This window comes from Euphorbia lathyris, chromosome 9 (genome assembly GCF_963576675.1).
Source record: "Euphorbia lathyris chromosome 9, ddEupLath1.1, whole genome shotgun sequence".
In the NCBI taxonomy this organism is placed as follows: Eukaryota; Viridiplantae; Streptophyta; class Magnoliopsida; order Malpighiales; family Euphorbiaceae; genus Euphorbia; species Euphorbia lathyris.
Window position 1 is genome coordinate 23,116,280 of NC_088918.1, and position 19,272 is coordinate 23,135,551.

The 19,272-nt window shown below is 35.3% G+C and overlaps 1 protein-coding gene and 1 long non-coding RNA gene across 2 annotated transcripts; one reads left to right on the plus strand and one right to left on the minus strand.

Moving 5' to 3' along the window:
• Positions 1-9,641: 9,641 nt before the first annotated feature.
• Positions 9,642-11,209, minus strand: LOC136205389 (molybdate transporter 1). Its single transcript, XM_065995955.1, has one exon. It carries the CDS (start codon positions 11,160-11,162, stop codon positions 9,786-9,788), a length of 1,377 nt encoding a protein of 458 aa, XP_065852027.1. The 5' UTR covers positions 11,163-11,209; the 3' UTR covers positions 9,642-9,785.
• A 4,897-nt stretch (positions 11,210-16,106) lies between these two features.
• LOC136205407 (uncharacterized) lies at positions 16,107-18,112 on the plus strand. Its single transcript, XR_010675932.1, has 4 exons — positions 16,107-16,241; positions 16,637-16,719; positions 17,345-17,393; positions 17,830-18,112. It is a non-coding gene; the product is annotated as an uncharacterized lncRNA (long non-coding RNA).
• Positions 18,113-19,272: the final 1,160 nt, after the last annotated feature.

A 19,272-nucleotide genomic window follows, 5' to 3' on the forward strand; every position in this document is an offset into this window, starting at 1 on the left:
GCTCTCAGTCCTGATTTTCTCCCTGTAATTATAGATATGTCTTTGTGTCGGGAAATCCTCCGGATGTTTTTCTTTGATTGCAGCAAAAATAGCACAAGGCTTAGCTTGAGCTGAACTCATTTCACGAACAAGTTTTTTAGAACCCGAGCTTAGTCCGCTCATCTGTCTGTAGCCCTGATGATATACAGTCAACTGATGACAGTGATGTCCTCTATCTCCAGGAATCTCATTCACCACCCAACCGCCCAATTTAGCGATTTCCATAACCTTTATCTGGAATTTGCAACCACAGTACTTTGTTTTTGTGTTCTTCCGTAGTATGACATCCATATCCATATCCTTTTTCCTTTTATAATTCTTAACACCACGAGCACATTTAACCAATATCCACTTTGACTTGCCCCCCGTCTTGTGCGACGCTGTGGTTAACTCGAACCCGATCCCAATTGCCGTCTGTTTTGCCCAGTTAACAGCTTCATGATATGTTTGAAACGTTTGTTTGGGAAAAAACTGTGAACTGTAATCTATGTCATTTTCGTCAAATTCTTCCCACGAAACCTCTTGTAAATGATAAATAACGAACATTACATTCCAAAACGTGACATTTCTACAGCGTTTCGGTGTCTAAACACGAAAAACAGCCACAAATATGCTCAGACGTGTGAGCATCACGTCTCACCATGTGGTGGGGGCATGAGTATCACGCCCGACCATGCGGTGGGGCGTGTGAGCATCACGCCTCACCATGTGGTGGGGCGTGATACTCATACGCCCCACCACATGGTGAGGCGTGATGCTCACACGCCCGAGTGTCGAACCAAATTCTTTTTTTAAATCAAATTACAGAAATGAAAGGAAGTTCAATCGGAAAAATACCTCGACTTCAGATACAACATCACTCCCATCTCTTCCCGGTGATAACGGATTGCCTTCCATCAAACGTGTTGTCAATGTATTTGGGAGACTTTGAGAGAGTTTGGAAGGGATTGGAATTTTCAGTTAATAGGCGGTTACGTCTTTTTCTGGGGCTGGAAGTGTGAAATTAGGGCTGGATTTAGTAATCCACTATATAAAAACATAAAACTAGAAAAGTGTTTTTTTATTAAATTAACCCTATATATTTTTTTAAATAAAAAACCTTTTATACAAATATTTATAAACAAAAACAAGTATTTTTAATTTTTTTTTTGTTTGAGGATTTTTTATGAATTTGACAGATAGTAATAGTGCTCAAAATGCTAAAAGCATCTCTAAAAAAACTCTTAGTTCACTCTCTAAAAATAATATAAATAATTGACTCTTAGTGATTTAAGAGTGACTAATACACAGTCTTGATCACATGCACCTTAATGAGCATGTAGAATTTGCTCATTCACCGTTAGATCTAGGCTTATTAGAATCCTAAGGTGGAGATACAAAGCATCTCGAGGCTTAGATTTAATAAGCTTATATCTAATGGTGAAAGAGCAAATTCACTTGCTCATTAAGGTGCATGTGAAAATTCCTGGACTAATACATATCATCTCCAACAATGCTCCTTATATTCACTCTCTATTTATTATTTTATCATTAAAAGTTATTAAATATTGTTATATTAACCAATAGTGAAAGGAAAGAGAATCTTCAATAATAAAATATTAATAAAAAATAAAATAAGGAGGCACTAAGAGGTGGAAAAAGGCTCTCTATTAGAGCATCTTCAACAGACTCTTAGTGCACTCTCTAAAAATAATATAAATAATTGGCTCTTAGTGATTTAAGAGGAACTAAGATATATCATCTTCAACAATACTTTTTATATCCACTCCTTATTTATTATTTTATTATTAAGATTATTATTTATTATTATATGTACCAATAGTGCGAGGAGAGAGACACCTCAATAATAAATTATTAATAAAAAAGGAAGTTAGGATGCATTAAGATGTGGAGATGGACTCTCTATTAATAGAGAGGATGGAGAGACTCTTAGTGATTTAAGTGGCCACTAAGAGGCTGTTGGAGATGATTTTTAACTCTCCCTCCTCAAATTTTAACTTAAGAGCCAAATTAAGAGGTTGTTGGAGATGCTCTTAATAGAGAGGATGAAGAGGCTCTTAGTGATTTGAGGAGGCACTAAGAGGCTGTTGGAGTTAATTTTTGACTCTTCCCCTCAAATTTTAACTTAAGAGCCAATTTAAGAGGCTGTTGGAGATGCTCTAACCGTACTTAGGAGGCGGCCAAACAAATGCACAATTTTAACACTTATCTGACAACCCAAATGATAACACTTTAGTTAGGTAGGGACATATAAGAGCATCTTCAATGGTTCATACCAACATCCACTCAATATACATGTCAGTTATCATTTTTTAAACCACTCAATAAATTCTATTTTATTATAATATCTATCTACAATGGTTAAACTTTACATCACTCAATCATATAGGACTCACTATCAAATTATGTTTTTTTATTAATTCCTTTAAAAGTATTTTTTCTCTTAATTAATTTATAGGTTAAGAAAGGTTTTTTGTTCGGTTAGTTAAAAAAATAAAAATTAATAAAATTTCTAATCTTTTAGTTTCTAATTTTTTAGATTTTATTTTTATATCTTTTAATTTTTTGCTGCTAATATACCGCATCTAATGTAATTTATTTGTTGTGGGTGAAAAATGAGTCCATACTATCGTGCTATAAAATTGGTAACATTTTATACTACTTTTAATGGATAAGGTCCTGCTATTTAAAAATTAAAAAAAAACTTTTACTGCCATGACCACTACACATGGCAGCAAAAGTAAGTTATCAACCGGTTGATAACTATTAACCGGTTGATGATTTTGAAATTTGATTATACTCTCTCCAATAGAGAGTATGATGGAAATGGGTTAATGAGTGGTTCATTATACTCCATTGGAGATGCTCTAAGAAACTATTTTTTTTCTTTTAATAAAAAAATAGATAAAAAAATATTTGATAAAATTTGGATCCAGTTTCTATTAGTAAAATAAAAATCAATTAAAATCTAATACCTATCAATAATAATAAGCAAACAATAAATAGCAAATAAAAACAACGGAACCAGTTTAAACCGTCTCTTCAACTGGAGTTCATCCCGTCTTCTCGAGTTGAGAAGTTCTAAACCCTAATACAAATCTTTCTTGTTCCGCAATCTATCGCACATCAGCAATCACCACCCATCAAATAAGCAACAACACAGATAACCACTGTTCTCCCCACCAAATTACACACCAGTATCAGCACTATCGCAACCCTATCATAGCAAACATACCAGACATCGAACTAAGACATGAACCTGAATGAGGAATATGCCAACCTGAATTTAACAGACAACGATGAAGGGGGACTAACCATTGATGAGGAACAGCTCTTACCAAGTAACGCACAACAATCGTACTTTGTGATCGGCCAGTTTCTCACGGCTCGAACAATCCACTTCAACTCAATGCAGACAACCCTAGCAACAATCTGGCGGCCCGTAAAAGGAGTCACGGCGTCTGAAACCGAAATAGGAGGAAGGTACCTATTTCAATTCTACCATAAGCTAGATATGATCAGAGTTCTAAACGATGGTCCCTGGACCTTCAATCAAAACGTAATGGTAGTGAAAGAATTGAAAACATCCGAACAAGCTTCTCAAGTTGAACTTCATCATTTAATTATATGGGTTCAAGTCTTTGATCTCCCCATCGACTTTCAAACCGAATCAGCTTGCAAGGCACTGGGAAACGATCTTGGGATTTTTATTGAAACAGACCCCAAAAACTTCACAGGGTTAAGACGAAGCTATCTCCGCATCAAGGCAACAGTTGACGTCCGTAGGAGTCTAAAGGCAGGGCAGTTTTTGCAACGAAGAGGAAGTCCAAAATTATGGGTTACTTACAAATATGAAAGGCTACCACAATTCTGTTTTTACTGTGGAATAATCAGACATACAGACAAGTTCTGTAATGCACTATTTGACAACCCGGAGAACCCAACAGAGAGGAAATTCGGCAGCACACTACGAGCTACGCTTAGGAAACCAAGCTCTTCGAATGGCAAAGCATGGATTTGGAAACCAATGGAAGAGTTTGAAGAAGTCTTCAGTGACATTGAGGCTGAATCGAGAGGATCAGAAGGTGGGATTAACAGCAGTCGGAAAGTTTATGGCTACTCCGAAGGAGCATCGAAACCGCATTTGAGTATGACTGGATATTTCGAGCAGGGAGTGAGTATTGATCCAAAGAGGAAGAGGGTGGTGACAAATAACATGGAAGCCAATGATAACTGCACCGTTCAGTTCAACAACGGAATGGAGACGAGACCTGAGGATCAGGCCCGTCAGGGGCAATGAGTATCATTAGCTGGAACTGTCGTGGACTGGGCAACTCACGGACAGTTAACTCCCTTCGGGATTTGGTACGTGCCCACAAACCGACGTTTCTTTTCCTTATGGAGACAAAGGTGGCTAAAGAGCGAATAAGGAGCATAAGTAGACAGTTGGGCTTCGGAGAATGGTTTGCGGTTGACAGTAGAGGGTGAGGAGGAGGCATGGCTTTGCTTTGGAAGGATAGTGGTACTGTTACAGTTAGCGGTTTCTCGGATAATTACATTGATGTTGTGGTAGAATTAAATAATGTAGTTAAATGGAGGCTCACAGGATTTTACGGTTGTCCGGAGAGAAACAAAAGAAGAGAGTCGTGGGATATGCTAATAAGCCTATCACTTAGTAACAATATGCCCTGGTGCTGCATTGGTGACTTTAATGACCTTCTGAGTCACTCAGAGAAAATTGGGGGAAACAGGCATCCGGAGAATTCGATAGAAGGTTTTCGAGCTACGATTGAAGAAAGCAGGTTAACTAGTCTGAGTATGTCAGGCTATCTGTTTACCTGGGAGACAGGAAGAGGCTCATAACGCTGGATCAGGGAAAGGCTCGATAGGGGGTTAATAAATGCCAAATGGAAAGAAGCCTTTCCGAACACAAAGCTTAGCAACCTCAGCATAATGTGTTCTGACCACACCGCAATCTGCTTGGAAATTAAGACTTGGATCAGGATTGTGCACCCACGAAGGTTCAGATTCGAAAATGTATGGCTCCGTGATGAACAGTGTAGTGAAATTATCTCTCAGGCATGGAAACGTAGGGGCGAAGCATCAATTGAATCGAGAATTGCAGATTGTGCAATCGCACTTCAGAATTGGAGCAAAAATTGTCAAGGCAATTTCAACAAACGAATAGGCAAGCTGCGTCGTCATATCAGTGAACTAAGGAGCAAGACTGATCGATTGGGGCTAGACCTATTCAGGAAAGCATCGCTGGATTACAATACCGTTCTAGCACAGCAAGAAGATTTTTGGAGATAAAGGGCCAAAATCTTCTGGATGCGAGAAGGAGATAGTAACACTCGTTACTTTCACGAGTATGTATCAGCCCGAAGAAGAAATAATTCAATTACAGAACTTGAAGATGAGAACGGGGAGAAACGCAGCTGGGGAGGAGGGCTCGAGGAACTGCTGGTCAATTATTTTAATGACATATTTACAAGCAAGGGCAGCAACGCAGAAAATGTGATCAATTCGATTAAGTCCACAATCTCAAATAGCTATAATGAGCAGCTGCTGCAGGAGTTCTCGGAAGAAGAGGTGCGATTAGCGTGTTTTTCTATGCACCCGGATAAGAGCCCAGGACCAGATGGAATGAACCCGACCTTTTTTCAAAGATTCTGGAATATTATTAGGGCCGATGTAGTGGCTACTTGTCTATCTTGCCTCAACTTTTCAAGTATCCCGCCAAGCCTGAATGAAACTTTAATTGTCTTAATTCCAAAAAGAAAGAGGCGACAAAGGTAACAGATCTTCGCCCAATTTCTCTTTGCAATGTCTTGTTCAAGATCATCTCGAAGATGTTTGCTAACCGCTTTAAAAAGATTCTACCAAAGGTAATCTCAGATAACCAGAGTGCTTTTCTTTCCGGTAGAGCAATTTCAGATAATATCATTGTGGCCTTCGAGTGTCTGCACAAATTGAAAGTAGCTAAGGGGTCGGGCATGGCTGCCCTCAAGCTAGATATGAGCAAAGCATACGACCGAGTAGAATGGGAGTTTCTGAAAAGCATGTTAAGGAAGATGGGGTTTCAAGATAAATGGATCTCCTAGATGATGATGTGCGTCTATTCGGTTTCATATAAAATCCTCCACAACGGACAAACCAGTAGCATAATAAAACCGTTAAGAGGACTCAGACAGGGGGATCCACTCTCTTAGTTCTTATTTCTGATCTGCGCGGAAGGACTCTCGGCTCTATTGTAGGCTAAGGAAAACGCGAGACTGCTTTATGGTTGCGTGGTAGCTCGATCGGTGCCCCAGGTTTCTCACCTATTCTTCGCTGACGACAGTTTCCTCTTTTTCAAAGTGAAGCCTCATGAAGCCGACACTATCTTGGGCTGTCTAAAGGACTATGAAGCTGCATCAAGACAACTAATTAATTACCAAAAGTCATCTATGGTATTTAGCAAAGGGGTTACACTGGCAACCAAGCTGCTAATTGTATCACGGTTGGGAGTTGAGGAGGTGTCGGAATTGGGAATGTACTTAGGGGCCCCAATCACGATTGGGAGAAGTAAAATGCAAGCGTTTGGCCATATTAAGGAAAGGATTTGGAACCGTATAAATAACTGGAAAGAAAGGTTTCTTTCACACGCTGGTAAAGAGGTACTCATCAAAGCGGTCTTACAATCCATCCCGACTTTCATCATAAGTGTGTTTCAAATGACAGAGCAGTTCTACGATGATGTTAGTAAAATGTTGAATCAGTTTTAGTGGAGGACTTCGGGAGGGAATAATTCAGGCATTCATTGGCAACAATGGTCAACACTGTGCAAACCGAAAAGTCTAGGAGGAATGGGCTTCCGGAATATCAAGCACTTCAATTTAGCGTTATTGGCGAAACAGGGATGGAGAATTATACAGGAGCCAGAGTCTCTCGTGGCTAAAGTCTTGAAAGCTAAATATTTCCCTCATCTCTCATTTCAAGAAGCTAGCCTGGGTCACAACTCGTCATATGTCTGGAGAAGTATATTAGCAGGTCGTGATTTGCTGTTAAAAAGGACTGAGAAGTAAAGTTGGAAGTGGTATATCGATCCCAATTTGGGATAGCGCGTGGTTACCTGATCGTCTTAATCCCAGGCCAACCAGTCCGAGGGACTTCAGTCTCCCCATGGGTACTGTTCGTGATCTAATTGGCGGAGATGGTAGATGGGATAAGAGCTTGGTACAACGGATATTCAACCAGCGGGACCAAAGACTCATTCTGGCTATCCCAAGAAGTCGATTAACATAAGAAGATGGATGGTTTTGGGGACCGGAGGCGCGAGGAGACTACACAGTTCGTAGTGGCTACAGGTTAAGTACAGGAGAGTTCTCAGATGATAGCCCAGGTTTGCAAAGTTTTTGGAAACATGTTTGGCCGTTGGATGTTGCACCTAAAATTAAGAACTGTGTTTGGAGATTATTGTCTAAAGTACTGCCCACTATGCATAATCTGGCATCAAGACATAGCAGCTTGCAGAATATCTGTACGGTGTGTGGAATGGAAGACGAAACCGAACAGCACCTCGCTGTTGAGTGTGATTTCACTAAAAGGGTATGGGTGCTCTTATTCGGAGACGAGAGGATGTCGTCAATTGCGGATTTCTTGGACTGGTTCAAGAGTTTTCTCGCAAACAGCAGGAGTGAGGCTGTACGGGAAGTAGTAGTGGGAGTCTGGGAAATTTGGAAGCACAGAAACGATGTAATCTGGAGTCAAGACAGGTGCAGCGCTAGAGGAGTAATGTTGCGGATTCGTAATGAACTGAGGGAGTGGAAGATAGCTAAGGAAGCCTGGAATCCTCATCAGCGACAGCTCGCAACAGCAGCTCCAACTAATTGGCATCATCCGGATGAAGGCTCCTTAGCATGTAATGTCGACGCATGCACATTCGAGGAGCCAGGTTGCAACTCTATAGGATTCATTGTACATGATTCTGCAGGGAGGTGCATTTACGCATTCCATGGAGCTTTAGAGAGTCTATACGAACCTGTCTTGGCAGAGGCATTTGCACTGAAGGAAGCGCTCTCATGGATAAAAGAAAGTAATCTCAGGAATATTGACATTCGTACATATTGCCTTTCTATCGTTCAAGCACTTCAGAGTCAGCAGTTACATAATTCTTATTTTTCGGATATTCTTTCATTTATTTCTGCTTTATTACAAGAGTTAGGTTCAGTAACAATCTCTTTTGTTAAACGTTCAGCAAACATAGCGGCCCATAGATTAGCTCGGGCGGTTGTGTCGGAGTCTGTTCGTAAGGAGTGGACATGTCCACCTCCTTTCCTGATCGATGTTCTTTTGGCCGATTCGGCTCTTTAATTTAATTGATTCTTTAAAAAAAAACAACGAAACCAAACGGCCCTAGTTTCATACTAGAATTTTTTTATATAAAAATTACTAAAAATTTCTTGCTTATAGGATTTATTTCCATGCTTATTATTTAAATATTATAATATATTTTTTTTAATCGGTCTATTTAAATTTTCTGTTAAATTAGAATAAAATTGACTTTGTTTAGTAATGTTAGGAATCCAATTGCACCATTTCGTAAATTACACTTTCAATAAAGAACGATAGACTCAAATTTAGACTTTATACCTTATTAAACTCACCATTTCTTCTTAGATTCATGACCAAATTCAATTCAGTAATAGTATAAAATTAATACAATAATTTTTAGGGTAAATTCTAAAAAATACCTATTTAGTTATACTTTTTATCAATTGCATTAGCACTATTACATAAAATAAAAAATTTCCCTTAATACCGTTAAAGTGGTGACATGACACTGAAACATTTTCATTCCAGAAATATTTCGGTACGTTAACTTGGTCAAATTGTGAGAAAAAAATTATATAATTTTTTTATTTTTTATTTTTTTCTCTAGTTCTCTCACGTCTTCTTCTTCTCTCTCTTTCTACAACGTTTCCACCAGCCATAATTCACCCCTAACGTTGATAAGTTAGGCAAATTTACGAAATAATTCATCAAAATATCTTCCCAATCATGAATTTTATCGTCTACACTAACATACATCATTTTATAACACATTAGTAACATAAAAAAACATATGAATAGACGTGAAAAATATTAAAAAATTATACTGTATTTTGTACGAGTTGGACAATTTTTTTTTGTCAAATCCAAAAATATTAATCTCCAATTTTATTTTTAAAATGTGAAATCTTTTTTATAACCAACTTGCTAACATGAAGAAACAAACTATCTACTCACTTAATCTTGTCATCCATCTATACTAATATTTACGTCATTTTATCACTCATCAATAACATAAAAAAAAACATAACAATAGACGTGATAAAAATAAAAAATTATACTCTATTTTGTACGAGTTAGATAAAAAATGCAAAATTTTATCGAATTCAAAAATATTAACCTCCAATTTTATTTTTATATATGTGACAGCTTTTTTAGAACCAACTTGCCAACGTGAAAGAACAATTTATCATAAAAATAATAATTTCTGAAATTGATCCAATTTACCAATGTTACGGGTGGAATTGGTAAAATTTCTTTTGGCCGCCAAAGTTAGAGACAAAATTGCTCGTGACGGTGGATATTTTATACCTTATCCTTTGTTAAAACCTCAACTTACTCAATAGAAACACAATCCATAAAAATTATATGCATTAATTAGCAAATACTATGAAACAATAGGTGAAAAAGTAAAAGCAAACATTGTATATAGATTATGATTTAGTCCAATTTCTGAACTTAAGAATGAGATGAACAACAATTCCACAGAGAAATCCAAGTGCAGCACTAGAACCCATAAGTGAAACAGCAGTAGATATAAGCATAACAAATGCTTCCTCTTTTGTGTTAATATCTCTTGAACTCAAACTCAATTCAATCCCAGCAAACAATAGCAAAACCCCTAATATCCCTACTGGAAATTGTCTCAAAACCACAACCAGAGAACTTCCTAAAACTAAACCCAAAACCACTTTAGCTACACCCAAAACAGCCACACACCCACCACTCCTTCCCCCAAACTTATACTGCCCAGCTAGCCCTCCTGCACCATGACAACATGGCATTGCCCCAAACCAACATCCCACTATGTTCATCATTCCTACTGTCACTGATATAGATGTCACTGTAAATTCTTCCCCTGGAAATAGATCACATGATAGCTTCCTCACTGCTATTACTGAATTCAGAATTGATAATGGGAGTTGTGGAATTGTTCCCTTTATGAACCCTTCTTTCCATGCTTTTTTTGAGATCTTCACTAATTCAATTGAAGATGGACCTATTGTAATCTCTCTCAAATTCACCCCTCTTATACATGCCAAAATCACACCTAGCAAGAACACCATAAAAGCTGAGGGAAGTGAGGTGATGAATTTCATCACTCTCTTCTTCCTCTTCTTCCCCTCTGAATTGCTATTGTTATCATCTATTTGATTATCACTCTCTAACTCTAATTCTATTTCTTCACCTGCACCATTTACTACAATAATAAAGCAACAACAAACAATGGCTAAAATCAATCCATCTAACCCTAACCAGTGCCGGTTTCCCCCAATTTTCGATGTTGAGAAGTTTTGAAGTTTTCTTATATACTTAACAGCAGTTATCGCAAACGATAAACCTTGTGAAAGCTGAATGCCTCTAACAACAGATAAAGGAATTAGGGTATAAACAAGGTGCATTAACCCTGTAACGCCTAAGATAAAGAGAATCACACCTGTGCAAATTCCTGCCGCCATAATCTCCGGGATACCAAATTCTTCATCAGAAGCGTTGGATATAGCGGCGGCTGCAATTGATTTCATGGGCTGAACCGGCATTGGGACACCGTAGATAGCACCGGTGATTATGTTGTAAACGCCTGTGAAGATCAATGTTGTGCCCATGTTAAGATGAGTAACGAGAGTTAATGCCAGTACTATTGGTATATAAGTTCCTAAATCTCCCATCGCGCCATTCACTTCTCCCCATTTTGATTTGAACCGGAGATTTTTTCTTACTTTACGAGCTACGGAGGCTGCAATTTTGGAAGATTGGGATTGGAGATTATCATGAATGGGCATTTGCATTTGCTGGCTTTGGGATTCCATTTTTGTGATTGTTAGTTAACAAGGGAATGAAGTTCAGACTGAGGGAGGCTGAGGTTCCTTTTATATTTTGCCAAAGGGTGCATAATCAATGGTCAAAATGACCCCAAGCTAGCTTGATTCTGAGGCAGTTGACTTTGTTTTTGATTTGTTGGATTTTTTAATTAGGATATGAGAAGACTTTTTGGAATTGTTGGATTGATCGTAAGCAGCACGTCTTCTTCAATGAAGTCATCATGACCGAAGCCGATTTATTTTACCTACTGTTTATTGTTGGAAAAATCTGTTTATCCAAAAAGCAGAGATTCCTGTTTTTATAAAATGCTAACTTCCCGAATCCCACGACTTGCTCTATCAAAATACTGATACCTACGACATGTCATAAACATGATTAGAGAAGTAGCCACATGCCATCCACATGATTGCTAGGTGTCAAAAACGGAAAAAAAAAATCACACTAACTGATATTTGGCAGCCATGTGACATCTGTATAACTATTGGTCCAATCATGTTTGTGACATGTTAATAAAGTATCGTTTACGTCAGCATTCTGGTGGAGCAAGTCGTTGGATTTGGGCTTGGTGATTTTGTTAACGGAGATGTGTTACTTTAGTGATTTTGTTGTCTCAAAATCTACTTTGATCATCGACGTAAATAACATCTACTTCAATGACAGTGATTGCTTTTTACCCATATTTAATTATGTTGTATAAAATATTGGGTTTTTTTTATTCGGTTGTTAGTTGATAGTTGTTTATGTTGTTGTTAGTTGTTTGTTGTTTCACTTAGCTATTTTATGTTGGTGTTAGTTGTTTGTTACTTGTTATTTATTGGTTAATTATTACTTGTTATTTAGAACATGATAAGGTCTGAATCTGGTCCATTAGGCCCAATCCAACCTCGTAGGGCCCAATGGCTAACCCAAAGCTCACACGGCCCATAAGCAGAGGCCTATAAAAACACATACAGACTCTCCTCAATGGTACGTGCGATAACCCTAACACCTCGACTATATTATTTGCACTCCTCGATTAGAACTACTAACTGTCTTAATCATCGGAGTGTTCTCAGGGACCGATCCCCACACAGGGACGCAGCCCCGAAGACCCGATGCTCACAAAAGACCCTCGAAAAGCCACACGGTGCAACCTCGGTCACTGTATAGTCTTACACTTAATTAGAACATATTTTAAATTAATTAATAAATAAATTATAAAAAATAGAAATTAATAAACATAATCTAAATAATAATTAAAAACAATAATTTATTAAATATAAAAAAATTATTTCATCAATAATATTATAAAAATAAAAACGTAGTGGGGGTTAGTTTTCCCAGACTGATCCCGGGTTAAGCGTCTTTGTTTGTTTTTTGTTTTTTCTTTTCTTTCCTACCAAAAAAAAAGATAAGAACAATATTAAAAAAATGTTTTATGAATTTTTTTTCAAAATTAAATAAATACAAACAATTTTTTCATCAAAAACTCCAAAACGCTCCTATTTTTATAAAAAAAAATTAAAAAAAAAAATAAAAGTTGATTGCTTAAATTTTAAAAAGGGAAACATCTTCGAAAGCCCAATAACTTTTAATAAACATTTATAGGATAAAACTGATGGATATAATTTAAATCTGTATGAATAGGATATATTCCATTTGGTTCATACGTACGAGTTTAAAAAGATAGTGTAATATAATAGTCCAATTAACTATGAGTGGTTGAGATGCTTTGCTTAATTTTCAAGCATTTATATAGATTGCAATTTCAAGTAAATATTTCCATAAGAGTATTCTTTTATTTATGGCTTCTTAAAGTAAGGTGTAAGATTTATAGAAATTATTACTTAATTTAACTAAATTCACTTAGAGATTGTAAATAAAAACCATGCTGATTTTTGTATGAATTCATTATTAACTTGTTTAAGAAGCTTGATTAGCCACAGGGCTCGGGGGGCCGGAGCCCCCCTGGCCACCGGCTCCGCCCTTGAGTAATTTTCGTTTTGTTCCCTATAGCCCTCCTAAAATTCGTATACATTGATTTTATGTAGTATTATTTCAATGTTTGAAAATGGATGAGATGGTTAAGGATACATGCTTATATTCAAAAGGTCCTAGGTTTAACTCTCCAAAATCTCATTTTATTTTAGAAAGTTTTTCTTTATTTTAAGTTTATTTTTCAATAATTATAAAACATGCTACTATTATTAATTTAAATGATAACACTTTTAAATTCATTTTTATTATGTCTTTGCCATTAAAAAAATTAATTTCTTATTTTTGAGATTCAAATAACTTAGTTTTTAGATTAAATTTTAATTTATGAAAGATATAAAAAATTTAAAAATAAAAACGGTAAAAATGTTATAATTTTTTAGAAACTAGCATTGAACTAATAGAAAATTAAATATGTTTACTATTTTCACGTTGTACACTTTTAATGTTTACTCGAACACACTGTCGGACACTTTTTAATGTTTTAGCGAACACACCAAAACGACGGTGTGTTCGCTAAAACATTAAAAGTGTCCAACGTGAAAAGAGTAAACATATTTAATTTTCTATTAGTTCAATGCTAGTTTCTAAAAATGATAACATTTTTACAATTTTAACGCGTTGGAAACTAAAAAAAATTTGTCCAACCCTAACGGGCTGGACTTTGAAAATTTACCTTTAACCCCACGGCTAAAATTAGCCCCCCAAGCCTAAATTCCTGGCTCCGCCACTGATTAGCCCTTGGATATTTAAAGTAGTCTTTATGACCTCTTCAACTGTGGGAAATGGCTTTAATTTATTGTAAGAGATGGTAAGAAAATGACTTTGATATGTGTGAGTATATTTGTAAATTGTGGTTTTGTTCTTAGGAGCTCTTTTTCTATCCCACATGGGAAACTTATCAAAGTTTCTAAGGGTATATAAAGAGTTGGGCTTTATAAGCTTTTAAATTGTGTTTAGTGGGTTTTGGCAATACCACACGCGCGCGCGCTCGCTTGTTCGCGTGACGCCCGTCCCGACTGGACTGGGCCCAAATTTTATTTTTATTTTTAATTTTCTTCACAATATCCGTTTCACTCCTTTGAAGTTTTCTTCAACAATTTATTTAGTCAAAAAACGGATCTGATTTTTCTCTTGTTCTACCTCCACATTCTAACGTTCATATACACGTTCTAACGTTCTTATTTTTCAAGCTTATAAATACATTGAGTTTTCAACTTTGAAGATACACAGTTTTTTAATCTTTTCTCTTCACAATCTTTCTGGGCAATTAAACACTCTTGCTGTTCCATTACCTTCGACTTTGAGTGCACAAGTTCGAAGGTCTCTGTGTTAACCTTGGGGAGCGACCGGATTTCAGATTGCACCTCGGTCTGCCGAAATCGCTTTCAAGGCAGTGGTTTCCGCCACGGCACAGTTCGATTTCTGTTTCTGATTACGATTGTTTTTTCTGTAACCCTACTCTTTTCTAACGTCAACTTGTTTAAAATTTCTTGATAACTCTTTCAACTTAGTTGAGTAAGTAGGAATTTCATTTTTAATATGTTTTAATCTATTCTGTGAATTGTGTAATAACATTTCAAGACGCGTGCAACATATTTTATACATGCAACTTGCATTTTTGCAACAAAGTGATTAATTGACTTCATTTTAAATAATTTAAAGGAGCTATCGAGAATTTTAAGCAAGTTAAGGAGGATCGAGATACTTTGAAAGTTCAAAGGGACAATCAAATTTTTTTGGACAAGTTCGGAGAACAAATGATATATTAAGCCTTATATATATATAAAGAAATTTCTATATGTTATATGTATAATTAAAAGTCAATTCAACGAGTGGTGAATATTGGATTGAGCTACTGGGGCCAATTTATACATACGTCCATGATTTTCTTTTTCTTTTTTCTAAATTGAACTTTGTTTAATTTTTTTTATATATATACAATGTTATTATTTGAATGTTTCATAACCATTTTTTATTATATTACTGTAAAACTTTTTAAAATTGTGTTAGATTTAGACCATAAAAATAAGATTGGATCATTTTAAACAAATTTATCTTCAATCATATATATTAATGAAGTTGGATTTTATAACTAAATACAAGCTAATTAACTATCATTAACTTTTATTTAACACGGATAGAAGGTCCAAATCATCCATGGTAGGGATAATTTCATCGACCGGGAGACAGAACCATTCATGTAAGGGTGGTTCCGGTGGTCGGAGGGTCTGGTCCCCTCCAGGCCCACCTCTGTTTCTGTCTATGATTGCAACGCACAAAATTGTTGCTATATATTTAGCAATAATATTTTAAAATTGATGTTATAGGTTGTATATATTAACGGCAGTAATTTCAAACTTTTTATATGCTATATAAATAGCAATAATGTTTTAAAAGGTATGTTTGGTAGACCATAAACCATAATAGACCTTGTAATGTTGCAACTGTTGAGTCCCTACTTCAAAAATGCTCATATCATAACTAAATAAGTTAAATGAGTCTCTACTCAATGGGTGAGAATGCTTACTATTTATGCTCAAAGCTCAATTTCCCCAATTCATGCATTCTTGTATTATCACATACAAAAGAAGAGATACAAAAGAAGAAATAAATAGAGGGATTAAAAGAGTCATTCTACAATGTAAGATAGTTATATTATATTATTTAACCTGAACTATATCTAACTTGGTCGAAGCTAGGAAAGTTGTCAGCGGACGGTTTATAGAAAAGGTTCATAGAAAAGTGGTGTGTAACCATCTATCTTGTCCTATTCTTTATTTAAAGAGAATATGCTTTTACCAGATGATTATGCAATCTATCTATACAATATACTAAATCGGTAGAAAATAATGTTGATGTGTCATCATTTAAACATGTCTATAGCTTATGTGTCAATTTTTTAAATTATTTGAACTCCTCTCCTTTTGGATTATTACTTTTGTCTTTGGCTTTGCCTACGGTGGTTAATGGTCATAACTGTTTCCATAAAACTACCCACGTTCATAATTTGCCCACGCTGCTTTCATTTTCTTGTGCTGTTTTCACTTTTCTTTCTGTATCTATCTAGGATACCTAAAATCGTTCCTTAGGTAAATTACTTTCTTACTTCTTCTATTCTCCGAAAATTTCTTCTTCAATTCTTCCATAGGTTTATCGGATTATCTATTTGATTGCTAACAAATGGAAATTTGTTCTTCAATTCTGCCATAGGTTTATCGGATTGTCTATTTGATTACTAACAAAGCCCTATTTGGATGATGTTTTCAAGTCTCTATTTTCTGAGATTTTTTTTTTATTTGTGATGCTCTGAAATTAATATTCTGGGTTTTCTATTTCATAAATTAGCAGGCGAGCAAAATATAGGACAAGTTGATCTTTTATGATTCTTTTTTTAAAAAGTGGGTTTCATTTTGCATTTGCATTATCATGTGAGTTTTGTTCTTTTTTTATTATTATTCAGATTGGTTACACTTTATACTTGCAGGTATAAGGGTGAAGACATAAAACTACAAACCTGGGAAAATCATGTGAAGAGGAAAGCAGGAAATGACAATGGAGAAACTAGAGGTACTTATTATATTTAGATTGTTAATTATGAAATTAACACCCTTTTTTTTTTATCAAATTCTTTATCAAGATCAGTTCAAATACATTATATCCTTCTAAAGAAATTTTCTTTAGGAAAGTGGTGTACATTTTCCGATTGAGGCTACATGTATATTCATATCAATTAGTTTTGTAAATAATGTCAATTTTAAGTTATGATTCTTCTATTGAATTATAAATATTGGCAATGGCATAGGTGATCCAGTAATATTTTTCTCGAGTGTATTGTTTGAAATATTGTGCTTATATATATAGTATAGATATGGGTGTTTGGCTAAGATTGAGTTCATCTCATCTGCAAAACTTGAATTTATGTGTTATGACATATGGTAAGAAAGTTGATAATAGTTCTCTGATAACCGTAAAGTATGCTGCTTACATACTAGCAGAAGATGAGCACTGTCATCTTAGCATAAACTATGTCATACTATTTTCCTGATTTACTATGCAGGAAGTTTTTGGATCTTTTCTCCTGTTTCATCTTTGCCTTTTACATGTATGTTTTTATTTTCTTTGCTTTGCTTTCGTCTTATTTACGGATTGCTTTTCTTATCCTTCTTATTGTAATTCCCTTTGCTTATAACAGATATATGGGCTAAGATTGCATTACTAGAATCTCTGCAAACAAGGAACAGGTATGACTTCTTAGACATTTAAAATTGATAGCCATAATTGAACTCCATTTTCATAGTTTGTTTAATAGAGAACTAGATCCTTACAATTAATTAACCTCAGTCCTTTTGAGTTCTATTCATGAATGCATCCCACATATAATTATATTTATATTTAGGCATGAGCATCGACTTATACGCATTCATGAACTAAGTGACCCATGAAGCTTAATAAATTATGAACTCTAAATTGTTTGCTACTTTATTGCTGCAGATATATAGAATTACGGTAGATATTTTGCTATGATCTTTTGATTTCTGCTATTGAGTCATAGAAGTAATTAGAGCTCCTCCAACCATGAATTAAGCCTTTTCTGCTTTAAACCGTACGGTTAGAGAAACCATTTTTCAGTTTCAATTCTGTATTCTAATTAAGCTCATTCTTTGTATGTTTTTACAGGATTTTATTGGAAAACTATCAAATTATGGGCTTAATTGGAATGAAAATTGCATTAGGAGCAGCTAAGGGATTTGAATTTCTCCATCAAACTGGTCCACCTGTTATTTACAGAGATTTAAAATCTTCTAACGTTTTGCTGGATTCTAGCCTCTTCTACTTTCAACCGTGTTGTTAGGGAAACGATTTGTGATTTTAATTTTCTATTCTAATTAAGATCATTCTTTGTATGTTTTTATAGGATTTTATTGGAAAACTGTCAGTTTTTATAGAGATTTGTATGTTATAGGTTTTGATTAGCTTTTTTTTTTTTTTTTTTTTTTTTTTTTTTTTTTTTTTTTTGATAAAATGCCATATATCATTCCATTAGCTTAATAATACAAATACAGCACGGAAAAAAAAGAGGAATAAAACCTCCATCCCATACAGGCAAAGACTCACAAAGGAAAGAGAAGACTACAACGAGCAATACATAGACTACAAAGAGCAATAAAAGACTACAAAGAGCACTAAAAACCAGAAAAAATACAAATACAACAAACATAGAAGTCATATCCTTCTCATAAGTCGAATCCCGTTGAAAAACCGTTGTAATCTATACTCCATCCTCTAGGCTCTTCCGGACGTTCGGATCTAAGTCCTTTCTGTTTGTGCATCCACGTAGATCTATAGATCTACGGACAAGATAAACTTTTTCCGCTCTTACAAAGACCGAAAAAAGAATAAAAGAAAGAAATATAGCTCACAATAGTAGATCTGACGAAAAAAGAAGTTCAAGAAGGGATAAAGACTTCAAACTAACAAGAAAGGAAAACAAACTAACACTATAAAAAAAATAAAACACAGGGGAGGAGGAAGAAGGAAGCCTCAACAGAAGTAACCTTAAAACTTTGTTGTTAGATCTGTGCAAAAACAAATATTTGCCAAGGAAAAGGAAATGAAAGAGCGGTCGGATGCAGGGACAAAGGGGAAGAGGGGCGGTGGGGGGTTTACAGGAAGGAAGAGACTGGTATGTTTTGGGTTTTGATTAGCTGTATATATACGTGTTCTTATTTTCTTTCTCTTCGATATTTTACCTTTTGTAATAAAACTTGCATCCTTTTTTTATTGTGTTACTTTATAAACCATATTCAAATCTCTAAAATAGAATATTAGACATGTAGCATTTAAGCAAGCATATTGTCTTATTTCTTTTTCTTCTGTTTTTGATTAAATTTTTATGCAGCATATTGTATATTGGTGTATTAATGTCTATGTGGCCTTTCTTTTTATTTCTATAGATAATATATAATATTGATCTCTTTTTAATCTCCCAAAAGATTATTGTATCAACTAATTGCTTCACACTCAATTTCACTACAGCAATTAAGTTTTACATTAACCCTTAAGATAATTGAGGTTGAATATATTGCAACAATCAAGTAAATTGAACATAAAGCTTTTAAA